A 15234-nucleotide genomic window follows, 5' to 3' on the forward strand; every position below is an offset into this window, starting at 1 on the left:
GTGCCGGGGACCAGAGCATCGACAAAATTAGGGAGCTTGACCAGTTGAGACTCTCGTGTCCCCTCCCAGACCTGCTGAACAAGAATCTGCAGTTCTTCAAAGCCCCGGCGAGTCGCAGGGTTTGAGGAGCTGGAAATCCTGCAGGCCTCCACAGCTCCACACCAGAGGGGTCGCCACTTCGGGGGGAAAACGGAGAAGTGGTTCTTAATGGCAGCAGAGGCCAGGATGGGTGTGCAAGCATCTGAGCGTGTTTGCTGCCGCGAGACAAGAGTGACTTCTTGGCAGAAACATGAACTCCAGTGGGGATTTGCGCTCACAGACAAGCCACACCACTCATCTGAATAAATAAGCATCAATTTTATTGAATCATGAATAATTTAAGACTGGTACAATCAGGTTTATTCTCTATGATGTGGGGCATGATCTCCAACAGATTATCGGCAAGTTCAAAACCTCATGACAAATGAAAATTAAATAGGGAGGGAGAGGAGAAAGGCGGGAGGAAGGATGAAACATACCGTACACAAAATACTCAATTCCTAGTTTTCTCTTTAAAAATGGCTAGAAAAAATTCATCAAAATGCAGCACTTTAATCAATTATTTACAATTTCTATGTTACAATGAGAAAAATGTACATCTTATAGAACATATTTCATAAACCGCTCCACTGGAAGTAACTAGGTCAAAACAGCAAACCTTCCATTCAATATCCACAAAGTTGGATTTTTTTCTCTTGAAGCAGATTTGCCATGATCAAGAAAAAAAATTGAATACACAGAACTTTGACGTTGAAGCATCAACAACAAAATCTTTGAAAATGTCCTGAACGTCCAACCAAGGTCTAGATGCGTCCTTTCCCTAGTCCCTCCCCAGCTCCCACCCCCACCTTAAATTAAAAGGTCTTCCTAGCTATTCATGGCCGGTATGCTTCTTAGCAGTTTAGAAAGAAAACTTTTGGCTTCCATTAGTAACTCAACATAAAATGTTGCATAGAATTTCATACATTTCAAAATCAGCCTCACTGTAGAAAAAGGCAAAATGGAAGCAGTTTGGACAGAGCCCTAAGTGAGCACAAAGTCACTTTGTCGATGGTGAGTGACACAAAGGAAAATATGATCAAAGGAAGAAATGTGCATATCAGACAACCCTGCTTCCCGAAACTTTAGGAAGGACCCGAGTTGTGACGCCTGGAGAGGGTAGTGCTACTTGGAATGGTCACTCACCAATCGGACCGCACCAGGTACAGAGATCTCCGGTGTGAGCCCGAGGAGCATCTGTGGCAGATGGGAGAAGAGGAAGTGGGTGTCCCAAGGGGGAGAGGGGGAGGTTTGAACCAAGATTGACAGGTGTTATCTACTCAAGGTGACTTGGAAAACTGCCCACCAGGAGAAGTCCACTTCACCTCCTCCCAAATTCACAGTATGAGGGTATAAGGTCATGGTCAGGGGAAAACTGTCGGAGAAGGGTCACCCTTTGACCAGAGGCTCAATGTTTGCCGCCCCCCACCCCCCACGCCCCTTGGTCGCAGGCTAAGTCGATAGTTGAAAAGTTTCACTAATGACAAAAACAGAACCAGACACACGCGGTTGAGGACTGAGGTTCAGCTGAACAGCCTGAGCTCAGTTCGGGCTCGGTGAGTTGAGTAAGGATGGAAAGGCAAGGCTTTGCTCTCCCCAGCTGCTGCGACATCTTCCCCCTTTCCTTTCCAAGAGGCAGAGACAGGTGTGGCCCCGATGACTGAGCAGCTGCATGCAGGTCATGTGTGAAGGGAGAGCAAGAAAGAAAGATGGAAAGCGTCCTGCCCTGAGAAATGGTAGTGCCAAAGGCGGCGTTGAAAACCCCCGATCGCTCACCTAGAAACCCTCACTGGGCCTCTCTACCAACCAGAAACAAACGCCAAGGCTTGCCCCACTCTGGAAGGGAGATGCCAGGATGCTGAAGACATCGGTGAAGTGGGTTTCTCCAGGGGGCGGTGCCCTCTGCGGGAGGGAAATCGGCCTTGGCGCGAATCGGATGGCTCAAGATTCCAGCCTGGGGACTGGCTGGAGGTTGATGGGGACCCCAAATGGGTTTTTTTCCTGTTTGCCCACGGTCACACATTCGCACCAACACTGAGGCTTTCAGATGAGAATGATTACAGCAAATTGAGTTCTCCTAAGGAAAAGATGACTTTTTAGCCCTGTTTGCTTTGATGGGAGGGGAAAAAAACCAAACCAAACCAACCCCCCCACCAAAAAAAAACCCCAAACGAACCCCCAGGCAGGCATGGCACGCGTGGAGATGAACACGGCTATACAAAACCAGTAAGGCATCTCTTTGGGAAGGTCAGCACCGGAGGAGGTCAGGCCTGGAGGGTCCTGATGGAGGCCGGGGCGGGGCCAGGCTGCCGGGGAGGCGTGGCCACCACTCGCCACGCCCCAGCCCAGCTGCGTCGTGATGTCATCACGCTGTCGTCATTACGTCGGTTCCCGAGAAAGTGCAAGTCTTGCGAGGCAGCCTGAGAGCACCTTCGAAGGAGGGGGCGGCTCGGCCGTGCCGTGAGGCGGACACACAGCCCACCCCTGCGGCGGGATGTAGCAAGCGGGGCGCGATGGGCCCCCCAAAAGCAAACGTGAGCAGGACCCCAATGGAAGCTCAGCGCCGGCGGTGGTTCCTTTCGCCAAAGGATTGACAGACCGGGGGCGGGGGGCGGGGGTCGGCGCCTCGTCCTGGCTAAGGGGGCCCGGGTCCCCGAGGGGAACCGCGCTCGCGATACACAGTGTTGGGGAAACAAAACCTGATTCATTTATATATATATATATATATATATAACCCGGAAGCGGACGTGCCCGCCACGGCGCGCGCGCAGGCGGAGATGACCCGGCAGCAGATGGACCTGGAAGGAGCGGGCAGTCCACATCTCGGAGCAGATGAGCACCATGGTCAAACCGAACCGGAAGAGCGTGCTTGCTTTTCCCGAAGGGGCGTGTGTGTGCATGTGGGGTGGGGGGTGTCGGGCACTTCGCGTAGCACCTGTTCCCTCCGTGCGGGTCGCGTGCTCTGACCCTTGCCAACGTTGCCCCAGCCGGGCCGTCCCTGGGCAGCTCGGGGGAGGAGGAGGTTTGGTTTCAGAGCTTCGAGTGGGTTCTCTCTGTCCCCCTTTCAGCGGTGACGGGCCTTCCCCGAGAAGTCGCTTCAGTGTCTTAGGGAGGTCACACCAACAAGGCAGAACCGAAACGTTAAAATAAAACAAAACGTAGTGCAGTTCCGCGGGCCGTGGACTGGGGAGGGGGCTGCACCCCTGGCAGGGCAGGGCGGAGGGGCGCGGGGTCTTGCTCTTTCTGCAGCTCGGGCACTGCGGCTAGGGGGCAGGGGAGGGGGGCTGGCTCAGGAATCCATCGCTTTCGGGATGGAGCGGTGGGTTGGGGAGTAGGGGGCTCAGGAGCGGAGGAGGAGGGCTGGCGCCATGGGCCGCCCCGGTCACAGCGTGGACTCCAAGGACGAGTCCAGGATGTCGTCGTGGTGGCTATTGCTGTTGGAGTCGCTGTCGTAGCTCTGCGGGCTGGAGTAGTTGGCAGCCTCCTGCAGCCTCATCAGCATGTTCATCTGTGGAGAGAGCAGGGTGTGAGCGCTTATCCGCCCGCCTCCCGCCCAGGCGCCTGTGGCTCACAGAGCAAAGGAGAGCGGCAGGGGCTGAGCCAGGCTGCCAGGGCCCACACCCCGCCCCAGCACACACAGCCTGAGGACAGGTTACTTCACTTCCTTGTGCCAAATTTCTCCCAAGGTTAACCGTCCCTTCCCTTTGAGACTGAAGTGATAAATGTAAAACCCTTAACATGGACAGCCCTCTGTAAATATATTTTTTACTTGCAAGAGATGCACCTGACCCAGGTGTGGCCCTGGCCTAGGTGAGGTGAAGATGCCTGTCAAGCATCCCCGCTTCTGGGACAAGGACAGCCCTGCTGCCGGCATCTGCAGTACCTGCCCCACTTCTGTCTCTGGCCAGAGGCCAGCCTAGAGTGCCCCAGTCTCAAAGTAAGGTACAGAACAGACAGGCCTCCATTCTAATCAGGAATTGAGAGGCAATCGCCTCACCAATCGCCATCTCCTCACTGAGGAGGGATGGCAGCACCTGTCCCCTGAGGTTGACACAGGAACTAAAATGACAATGTGTACTAAGCTGTGAGCCTAGGGCGTTGCCTAGCACATTGTCGTGCTCAGTAAACACAACCACCAAACCCGTCACCAGCTTCAAATATACAGTGGACTCAATAAACAGCCCAACCCAAACCCCCAGAGAAACCCATGAGATGATGCTGACTCAGGAGGGCTGCTCCACAGGGTTTCCAAGACTGTAACTCTTCACGAGTGTGGCCTGCCACATCTTTCTCCGGTGGAGCAGCTGGGGCTTCAAACCACTAACCTTTAGGTGAGCAACTGAGCACTTAACCTCTGCGCAGCTCTGGCAGTGTTAAAGACTTATGAACACATCTCAGTATACTCAGCCCCCCTTCCCCACCCAGAGCCCTTCTGCCCTCATACCTCTCCGCCTCTGCTCAGGCACCAATGTGGGAGGTCTGGGGAACAGGGAGGCACATGGTAAAGTGGGCATCTCAGGTCAGAGAGCAAGGATGGGGTGGCGGCAACAGGTGGTCATTTAGGGAAAAAGCAAATCCCTAACCTTACAACACAACCAAGGTCAGGGGTGTTAAAGGCTTAACTGAACCCCTGAAGCCACAGGAGAAAGTACTGGGGAAAACATACCTAATTCTGGGGTGGTCATAGCTGTCCCAAGCCATCTTGGGCTTTCTAGAGGCGTCCTGTCAAGCCCACCAGCTTGATGGGAAGTGGGCAGTTGCCTGGCCAACAGGACTCACCAGTGGGTCTCCTTCTGCGTCGCTGGGGGGCCCCTGCTTGATTGCGGAGCCCTCCCGAGGCACGGAGTAGCCGTCGAAGCCCACGTCCTCAGGCCGCAGCTGCAGAAGTGGGGGCCACTCATGCTGCTGGGGGGTGGCTGCCCATGGGTACGTGTCTGTCACCCACTTGGCCGGATCCTCCCAGGGGGCTCGCCTTCCATACAGCTGAAACGGGCCAAGAGGGACAGGCTGGAGCAGGCCACGTCCTCCCCTGCAGCCCCGCCCCCGCAGCTCTGCAAAACTCCCTGAGCCCAGGGGTTAAGCACTCGCACACCACAGGCACACCTCGTTTGGCGCTCTCGCAGGTGCTGCGGGTTTTGCAGGTTGCAGGTCTGACAACCCTGCCATGGGCGTCATTTCCCCAACAGCACACGCTCCCTTTGTGTCTAGGTCACATTTTGGCCATTCTCCCAAAACTTCCCAGAGTTCTCTTTGACATAGCCTAACTTTTATATGCATCCGGAAACCAAAGAAATCCATGCAACTTGCTTTACTGAGATATTGACATTGTTGCAGTGGCCTCTCTGAGGTAGATGTATCTTCCTGGTCAGGTCCTTATTGTTCTGAATGTCCCCGAAGGCTTGCTGCTGCCAAGAGCCCTGAGGTATCTACCCAGACTAAGCGCCTGCATATTCACAGGCTCCGTCAGAGGTGGAGTGTAAGTGCACACCCTTGCTCACTCTCAGTCCGCTGAGGAACCCTCCTCCCCCTGCCCAGGGTGAAGGAAGCAGAGAACCCTGGGAAACCTGCTTGCGAGGTGAGTCGGAAGTTTCATTCAGCCAGGCACCGACCTACTCGTGCCTGTGGGTGCTGGAAGCCCTTGGAACGTCTTCCTCTGCCGCTGGGCTTAACAAAATTGTGAAAAGCTCCTACTTTGGTGTAACCACCTAGTGTTCTACCTGGGGTTGATCAAGAAGTGGCTGATTTCACTCTTTTCATTATCCACACAGGCACTGAAAACTGGTAGTGATTAGGGGACTGGGTTAAGAACCTGGACCTGCACCCAGAGGCATGAGTTCAAATCCCAGCTCCCTCAAGTTCTTAAGCAATTTCCATGGACAAGCCAATTATTCTCCTAAAGCCCCAATGTCCTTTCTGGAAAATAAGACTTAACCAACAAACAAAGCAATTTTCCCCTTGTTTCAAGACTAATCCAGGGCATTAATCCATCATAGGAGAACACTCTGCCATGTCTCACGCATTCACTAAGTTGGCTGTCTGGACCCCTGTCAACAACTCTGTGTGGCAGCATACAATAACGCCCCTCTACAGCCCTGGAACTGGGGTGCAGAGAGGCTGAGCCACTCGCCTGGGGTTACATAGCTAACCAGTGGTGAGCCAGCGTGGGCTGCCACGTCTGTGCTGTACTGTCTAGACTCTAGGCTGATGGCCTCAGAGATGAGGGGCTGGCCCCTCATGTGAGCCAGATTCCTGGGAAAGGAGATACAGGCAACGCACTGGTCACAAGATGACCACCAGAAGCAGGTCTCACCTGGAGCCCTTCCCTGACTGCTTCCAGGAGATACGGGATAATGGAGTAGTTCCACAAGTCAGTGAACCACACTCTGGAGCCATCCACGTCGATGGGGCACGACAGGAAGAGCCGGGGGCCTGGGGAGCGCAGGGGTGAGAAGTCAGAAGTGGGAATGAAGAGCGTTAGGAGAAGCCATGGCCGGGGCCTCCTGTAAGGAGCTACCCCGGAGCTGAGTGAAGGCAGGGCCAATGGCAGAAATACCAGCTGCTGAGGTGGGGCCCAGAGCAGGACCCCAACACTCCCTGCTCCCACCCCAGAGGACTGTACCCAAGGAGCCATCCAGAAGAGATGCAATGATTTATGCCAGTATTCCTCAGAGTAGAGATACTGTCTCATGGGGACACTGGCATGACCCAGCGGGGCTGCAAGCAGCCCCTACACTTTATCTTGAGTTCTGGGCTACAGCAGTGAAGTTTCCCATTGCCAGGAGGGTGCTGAGCCATCTGGGGGTTTTCTCTTTTCTGAAGGGGGGCTGTAGGCCAAATAAGCTTGGGAACCTATAATTTATGATGTATTATTAATTGAGATTAAAAAAAAGCAGAACAGCAGCACACTCAATGTCCAGGAGAATAGACACGGCTCCGCACTTGCTGGTTTCGTCGCCTTGACATGCGCTGATGAAAGCCCAGCAGCCCGGGGGGGTCTTCATGAGCGGGTGCAATGTGTGGGGTGGCACCTGTGTCCCAACTGTCACTGCCACCACATGAAACATGGTGTGAAAGGGACCCAAGGAATAAGCCCAAATGCAAACAATGACATCGGATGGTGGATGGGCAGGGAGCTTCCCACCTCCCTAAAAACACCCTTTACCACCACCCCTGACCCCACTCCCTCAGCCCCCATTCTAAATCTCTAACCAGGTCTATGAGTAAACTTTTATTTTTAAAGCAAAGCCAATCCCAAAGGGCTGGCTGAGTCTCCACTGCTGGTCACCCTGGCACTGGGGCAGGGGACATGGGCCAGGAGACATAATACTGGCCACAGGGACAAATGGTCGCTACTGTCCCAGGGTCCCTTTTCTATCTGCATGGGCAGTCCAGCAAAGAGCTGCCTGCCCAGTGGTGAGGATGAACCTCCAAGCGAGTGGAGCGCCACGAGACTGCCCTCCCCGTGCCTACCGATGGTGACATCTGAGGAGCTGTGAGCCTCCAGGAAGCGGTTGAGGTGATGCCAGACCTTGGGGATCCAGGCGATGATCTTCCCGAGCTCCACATTCCGCATCCGCCCACCGATCTCTGTCTCCATGAGCTTCCTCCGCAGGTAGCGGCCCAGGAAGCCCTTCACGGGCTCCGTGTGGTTGGCACAGAGCACCCACCTGAGGGAGTTAGGAAGGCCTTGTCACTCAGCTGGGCTGCTCAGCCATGTGAAGCATGGCCAACCTCAGGGCCAACTGTGCACAGACTAACAAAGTCAGGTGTCCAGCAAGCCGGACACCGAGTTGTTCGCAGCCACCCCTGGAGGAAGGACAAGCCCGTCCCCGCTCCCATTGTGCACAGACTTAACAGGTGTCCAGCAAGCCGGACACCGAGTTGTTCGCAGCCACCCCTGGAGGAAGGACAAACCCGGCTGTCTCGGAAGCAGTACAGCCAGAGTGCTTCTTAGAGGCAAGGATGGCAATGGAATTTAGCCTTTGGGAAAGAAACCCAACACAGCCATGCCCCATTTACTTCCTCATTCCACAACGCACCCACCCACCCCTTCCTCCTCCACTAAGGACTATGTTTAAACTAGAAATCTCTCTATTCTGCTTCCTGACCTCACTCCTGCAAACAAAGGTTAAAAGCTACATCCGCTTGCCATTCGGGGCCCAGATCTTCCAGAACGCTAGTTCTTCGGGGTCAACGGCTAATAAATGTTTCCTCTTTCCACGCCCAAGAGTGCTTCCTGGTCATTCCTGAGTCACGGTTTTACTGTTGCAGAAACACCGTCAGGAGAGCCCAGCCCCTGGAGAAGGACACCATGCTTGGTAAAGTGAAGGGACAGCAAAGAGGAAAGCCCTCAACGAGATGGACTGACCCCAAGGCTACAACAGGCTCAGGCATAAAAACCCTGTGAGGGCGGCGCAGGACGACCATGCAGTGATTCGTTGTGTTGTGCATGGGTGGCTACGGTCAGAGTCGACTCGATGGCACCGAACAAGAACAGCACCAGTCCTGTGTGGTGACCCCCCCCCTGATGGTGACGCACGGGCAGTTCATGTCACTTGTCCATGAGCAAACAATGGATGAACAGATGGGCTAAGATGAGGACCCAGGTAGCCCGGCTCCAGAACTGAGCTGTACCCACTGAACGATGGTGGGCAGCAGGCCTGGGCTGGGCTACAGAGCTGGAGCAGTGATCAAAACCCAGCGCCCTGGTGGAGCAATGGCCAGGCACTCCTGCTGGCTTTTTCCGAGAAAGGCTTGGAGCTCTGCCTCCATTGATCACAGCCTAGGAAGCCCTTTGAATCGCTCCACTCTGTCACAAGATGACAGCATAGTTCCCGAGGAGCGCAGAGCAGGAGAGACAAGTGAATGAAGGGAGGAGACATGGGCCCAGGGGGGGCTGGTTTGAGGGGCTTCCCTGGGCTGGGACTGGACGAATAAACAGAGGAGCCACAGGACGGGCAGGGGCAGGGCTGGGGAGGGGTGTGTATGCGGGAAGGGCATGTGGTAGCCTTACCGACATGACAATGTGGAGTGTGTAGGAGACTCAGAAGTTCCCTGTCAGTGGACTTGACTCTCATGGCTAGGGGTCTGCTTTTAAATCAAGTCGATAGGCAGCCACTGCAGGGCTTTCAACACGAGTAGTATGTGGTCAGCATTCTGGAATGCTCACTGGGGCCGCCAGGAATTGGGCTGGCGTGCAGGGGGCCCAGTTATCGTGGGGAATGCAGCCTGGTGGTTTGGCAGGGAGCAGCAAGGAAGAGGATGGATTCCGGGGAGAGGTTGGAGGAAGTCTGGACAAGACTGGGACAACCTACTTATAGAGACACAGCATGTTTGCAGCACCCCGGAAGAGCAGATCTTTCTGGGCCTGAAAGCCAGCCATCGAATGCCCAGCCAGGGGTCTCAGCCCGGAGGAAGGCTCTCATCAAGTCATTCGCCGTGGGCAGGGCACGAGAGTTGGCCGGGCTCCGGGACAACACAGAGGGTTGTTAGGAGGTCTAGGCTTGGCAGGACGAGTGGAGTGGCCCCTCCTACACCCTGGCCGTGAGTGAGCCTCGGGATGGTGCGTGGGCAGAGGAGGAGTTCTGAATGGGACTGTCTCCCCTCGAGGTAGGTGGTACCCTACTACTGTAAAACTCACTGCCACGAGTGTGTGCGGGTTCATGGCAACACCAGTCACCAGCGGTTTGTACTCCAGTTTGGGAATGGGGTTTCTGTGTCCTGTTATTGAGGCTGTATTTGTGGAGGGTGTGTCTAAAACGTACCCTTGAGACACAGAAGAGCAAATAAACGGGCATCAAGATGTTTTGTCTAGTCACTGTTGGCTTTTTGTGTGTTTGCTTTCTGTGGGCTTTGTATGATTTTTGTATAGGAAATCCCGGATTGGTAGGTCTATGGAGACAGTAACTGGACTGACAGATGCCCTAGTGGGGGTGGAAAGCCAATAACTAGAACATGTTCTGAAATGGATTGTGGTGGTGATCACACAAATCTTAGTGTGATTGAATGATTACATTGTATGACAGGTGAAGTATATGTACTAACCCTATTCGTGAAACAAACCAGGAAAGAACAGAGGGGAAGGTATGTCCTGAGGGATCACCAAGGAAGCAGCAAAGAGAAGCCGGAGACACCAGGGTCTTCCTCTGAGCGAGCGGACAGAGAAGGAGCCTGCCCAGGACATGGTGCTCTGAACGTGGGCCCCTCGCCACCGAAACTGTGAGACGATACATCTCTGTTCCTTACAGCCACCTGCCTGTGGTCGACGGGTTCACGGTGGAAACAGAGCCGCTGGAGCTCCGACGGCCCATGGGACCAGCAGGGTGAAGGACACCCCCACGGCAGAGCTGTGCTGCACATGCTCACTCAGGACAGGGTCGTGTCACTGATAGGGCACAGGGGGGAGGCAAGGGCACCAGCAGCTTTTGCCCCAAGTTGCCTTCTTGAACTCACTAGAGCAGGATGTAGAATCTAAGAGACTTGGGTTTGAATGCCAGCCCTGCGCTGACCTGCTTTTTTACCTCAAGAACACTTCATTCCCTTTCCTCAGTTTCTTCATTTGCATATGGAGATTAATGAGTTTAACCCCTTGAGGTTGTGGTGAGAATTAAATGGGCTGAGTTGGAGAAGGAGCTTAACCCAGTGCCCAGCGTGTACGAGCTACTCAAAAGAAGGCTCCTCTGCTCCTTCTAGTGAACTCCCTGCTCTGTGCAGGTCCAGCTTCTACTGGGGCATGGGAAGTGGCCCTTACCTGAAGTTGTGGTGAAGCTGCAGATTGGGCGTTGAGGAGGTAGCCTGGTTCATGGTTCCGATTATGTAAGGGCTGCGGGACGAGAGGGGGAGAGCTATGGGACTCTGACCCACAGTGGCAAGCCGGGCGCCCACAGCACCCGGCCTCCCCGCACTCCCACAGCCATGCACAGTGCGGAGCAGGCTCCGCGGGCTCCTGGGGGCAGGGCGTCTGCATCCGGCCTCCCCGCATTCCCACAGCCGTGCAGAGTGCGGAGCAGGCTCCGCGGGCTCCACGCTCTCCTGGGCAGGGCGTCTGCATCCAGGCCTCCCCGCGTTCCCACAGCCGTGCACAGTGCGGAGCAGCCTCTGCAGGGCGCCTGCAGCTGGTCCTTACCATTTATGGTACTTGCAGTTGAGCAGCCCATTGAAGACCTCGCCCAGGGAGCTGACGTGATGCAGGTTGTCCAGGATGACGACGAGAGGCATGTCCACGGCGTTGTTCTCACTGTTGCACTGATCAGCCAGGTTGGAGAGGTACTGGCGCAATTCCTAGGGAGGCATGGGAGGGTAGGTTCATGGATGCACCCTGCGCAGATGCAGGTGCTCCGCACCTTCAGGCAGGCTCCCCATCCACAAACGCGCATGCGTGCCTACCTGATAAAAAAGGCACTGGCTTGGAACTGAGGGGGATTTGGGGTGAGTGTGGGTTGAGTAACAAGTGTATTGAGCTGCTAACTGCAAGGCCAGTGGTTCAATCCCACCAGCCCCTTGGAGGGACAAAGACAAAGCTGTCTACTCCCCCATACAAGCCTGAAGTCTCAGACACCCAAAGAGACAATTTTACACTGCCCTATAGGGTCACTTTGCGTAAGAACAGACTCGGGGACAGTGAGTTTTGTTGTTTTTTGTTTGGGTTTCTACCACACCCTGTCCATTTGTTTACAGGTCTTTCCATGCCCGCTCCAGGAAGCGTCTGGCGGCCCCGTGCCTCACACGCTGTGAACCTTGACGGCACCTGCTTGCCCGTACAGACTGACTCATCCAGAACCCTGGACAGACTCATCAAACAGGGGCCTTGGATGCCTACAAAAGTGGGCATGATTAGTGATGTGGCTGGCGTAGCAAGGGCAGTAGAGGAAGAATGATGTGACATGTGGAGGGGCCTTGTTGAAAGCTGGCTTTGAACTTGACCTTGAGCAGGTAGGACATCAGATACAGGATGAGTGCTAAGAGCAGAAGGCAGCTAGGCTGGGTAGGGGATACGGTTCCTGGGGGAAGAGGCTGAAGCAGCTCTGCGCCTGTCCAGAGCCTGGGTGCTGTCTGATAGAATCAGCGTGGCATAAGCAGACATTCGCCTGTCGGGCACAGCTCCAAGTGCCTTATGCGTACGAGGGGCTTCAAAAAGTTCCTGGGAAAATCCCACCATTTTTACATTCGATGTTGCCATGAAATGGAAGCTCCCCACGCCCCCCACGTTAACTTGTGTCGGTAGCCCAAGATCAGCAGGTAAGATGTCTCTGCTTTACAGCAGAGGCACTCCAGGGCAGGTAATTGGCCTACGAGCCCACAGGCGGGAGCAGCAGGCTGCACACAGACCCCAGTGTGTGCTTCTTACCCAGCCAGGCAGCCTGGCAGCCCCTCAAGCTCTGGCACAGAGAGAGAGAGAGAGAGAGAGAGAGAGAGAGAGAGAGAGAGAGAGAGAGAGAAGCTCCCTCGGTTTCTTTCATTTACTGGTGCCCCTCCTTCTTTAGCCCCGTTCACCTAGGACCCAGCCTCAGGCCCCTGACTGGGGCACGCCCCTGACTCCTTGAGACCCCAGCCCACCCACTCTCCTCCCTCAGGCCTGAGGGATGCTGCCGGCAGCATGTGCGCTGACCTCGGGTGCCATGCCCAGGGAAGGCAGCATAGAGCTGAGACCACCGGCCACATGCCTGGGGTCCTGCTCTAATTGGTCCTGGAGAAGACACCTGCCCTGACCCCCATCTTCTCCCTCATTCTGCCCCACAGCACAATGATTGGTGGCCTGTGTCATCTAGAGGTTACAAGTTGGCCACTGGCCACTAGAACTAGATTAGCAGTTCAAACCCACTAGCTGCTTCTCAGGAGAAAGATGAGGCTTTCTACTGTTGCAAAACTCTACAGCCTTGGAAGCCCAAAGAGGGCAGTTCTCTGTCTAATGGGGTTGCTAAGAGTCAGAACCGACTTGATGGAGGTGTGACGACCCAGGAGAGCCAAAAGGTAGAGACATTCAAAACGTCCCTCAGCAGATGACTGGCCATGCAAAGTGTGGTTGGTAGACAGACAGAGGGTTATCAGGTAGACATAACAAGAGTGGGAGCTTGGGTGCATGCCGCAGCATGGCAGGACCCTGAAATCATCGTGTTGAACAAATAGTTGCAAAATGACCCGTACTGCGTGATCACCCATTCGTGAAAACAGTACACACAGAGAAATCAGAGGCAGGGAGGACAGGGAAAGGGGCGCTTTGGGTTTGGTTTTTGTGAATGGTGGGGAATGTTATAGAAAGGACAGCGACTGGGGTAGCACCGGAGGGAATTGGAGGCGTGGGAGTGGCTGGTGCATGCATTTCGCCACTCCAGGAAGACTTACAGATCACCCGGGGAACTTGGTGGGGGTACATAGTCCTGGCCCCACAACGCACTGCACTCCAGGCCATGGAGGCATGGAGCCTAGGAGGCAGCTCTGTCCATCACCCCAGGCAGTTTCAGGGCAGAAGAATCACTTCCTTTGTGCCCAGGACCAGCTAGAGTGCATGATCCCAAAACCCCGAGGGACAGCCAGCTAGGTCCCCGCTAGGAAGCCCCAGCCTTCGGGTCCTGTTCCAGTCCCGCTCTCAGTGGCCTGCGGCACATGATCTATTTGCTTTAAGCCTCGGTGTGCTGCTCTGAAAGTGGGCATAGAAACAGCTGCTCCTTGGAAGGAATGAAGGTAAGGCCACCTTGCTAGTGCAGGCGAAGACACAGCAAAATGTGGGCTTCAATTGTTGCCCTTGTTAGCACCGAAGAAGGGTTTATTCTGGAAAAAGTGTAACTTTGTAGCACGTGGTACATTCCTGGTAAATGGGTATGAAAGTATTGGATGCTTAAAAAAAAAAGGCAAACAGGCGACTAACACCAGAATTAGATGGTGTCTGCCCACCACTACAACTGTCCTGCAAGGAATCGCATCAGAAGGCCCGGGATAAAGTGGGAGAAATATGTGGACCAGAACTCAAAATCATAAAAAAGCCCAGGCTACTGGTCAGAGAGAGACTGTGGAACCCTGAGGCAATGGCTGCTAGTCACCCTGCAGATCTGGAAATGGGACTCCATTTACGTCCAACCACAGACAGCTTTACCCGGTGCACAGTTACCACTAGGCAGGCACTGGAGGCCAAAGGACAGCATTTACCCAGGGACAGTGTTAAGAAGGTTAGAAACAAGACACACAGAAAGCAAGTGGAGGGACTTCAGCGAGATGAAAAAAAATGTGTTTGTTCTGTTGAACAGAAAACTGATGTTCTGCTCTGTAAACCTTTACCCAACTCACAATACAAAGTTAACAAGTGGGGGGAATGCACCAGATAGAAGTGCTGATTGTACAATTCCCTTTGATGTGATCGAACGATTGAATTATTCAGTTGTAACTATGTGCCAATAAACATGTTGAAAAATAATAAAACTTAAAACTAACGAAAAAAAAATCCTTATTAGGAAAATGAAGAAAAGGGAAAGAAATCCTGAGTAGCTCGGAGCCTATGCGTGGCTTGGTGAGGTAGCGTTTCCAGAGCTGGAGCCTGAGCCCGGATGGAACTTACTGGTGGGAGCACCAGGGCTGTGCTTCTGCTGCCCTCTCTCCTCAGCCACCAGGCGCTCGGTAGCCACTGAAGGAGCGCTTCCAGGAAGAACTGTTTCCCACCAGCCCAGCAGTGCTGTCAACTGTCGTGCTGTTGCTGAGCGGGCTCCTACTGAGCGTGACGCGGTGTGCCAGAGTGCAGTGCTGCCTGGCCCCACACCAGCCTCACCATCGTTCCTGTGGCTGAGCCCGCTGTGTCGCCCACTGTGGCAGCCACCGTCACCAACCCATCTCCACAGCTCGGAAAGCACCCAGGCGTGCGCCCTGGTTGGGCGGCAGGCTCCCAGTGCGGCCCTTACCTTGCTGGACTTATGGTCCACGTTGAAGGTGGCGATGACCCCATCAGTCAGCTCCCGACCCTCTCGAAGCACCATGTACTCGGACAGCCGGTTAGCCAGGTAGGTCTTGCCGGTGCCGCTGGGGCCGGACAGAATGATCCGCCGGTGCTCTGTCAGCAGGGATACGTAGCGCTGCAGGATGGGCTTGGGGATCAGAGACTCGAACACCAATGCGTCCAGGCTGTTTTCTGCGAGCCCTGCATTGGAGGGAGGGAGGGAAGGAAGAAGGGGC

General features: G+C 54.6%; 1 protein-coding gene and 1 long non-coding RNA gene across 4 annotated transcripts in view; one reads left to right on the top strand and one right to left on the bottom strand.

Annotated features, from left to right (window-relative positions):
• Window positions 1-345: 345 nt before the first annotated feature.
• The window catches only part of NAV2 (neuron navigator 2), a 396305-nt gene continuing 381416 nt past the window's right edge, over window positions 346-15234 (bottom strand). For all 3 annotated transcript variants that reach the window (XM_075545975.1, XM_075545974.1, XM_075545973.1), the window contains 7 exons: window positions 14964-15199; window positions 11204-11358; window positions 10829-10900; window positions 7549-7745; window positions 6389-6507; window positions 4858-5061; window positions 346-3586 (listed from right to left, as the gene is read on the bottom strand). In XM_075545975.1, coding sequence (XP_075402090.1) covers window positions 3461-3586; window positions 4858-5061; window positions 6389-6507; window positions 7549-7745; window positions 10829-10900; window positions 11204-11358; window positions 14964-15199 — 1109 coding nt within the window. In that variant the 3' untranslated portion in view covers window positions 346-3460. The remainder of the gene's footprint in view (window positions 3587-4857; window positions 5062-6388; window positions 6508-7548; window positions 7746-10828; window positions 10901-11203; window positions 11359-14963; window positions 15200-15234) is intronic.
• On the top strand, window positions 9367-14460 carry LOC142444764 (uncharacterized). Its single transcript, XR_012783931.1, has 3 exons — window positions 9367-9687; window positions 10144-11343; window positions 11755-14460. It is a non-coding gene; the product is annotated as an uncharacterized LOC142444764 (long non-coding RNA).

Source organism: Tenrec ecaudatus, chromosome 4, assembly GCF_050624435.1.
Source record: "Tenrec ecaudatus isolate mTenEca1 chromosome 4, mTenEca1.hap1, whole genome shotgun sequence".
Lineage (NCBI taxonomy): Eukaryota > Metazoa > Chordata > Mammalia > Afrosoricida > Tenrecidae > Tenrec > Tenrec ecaudatus.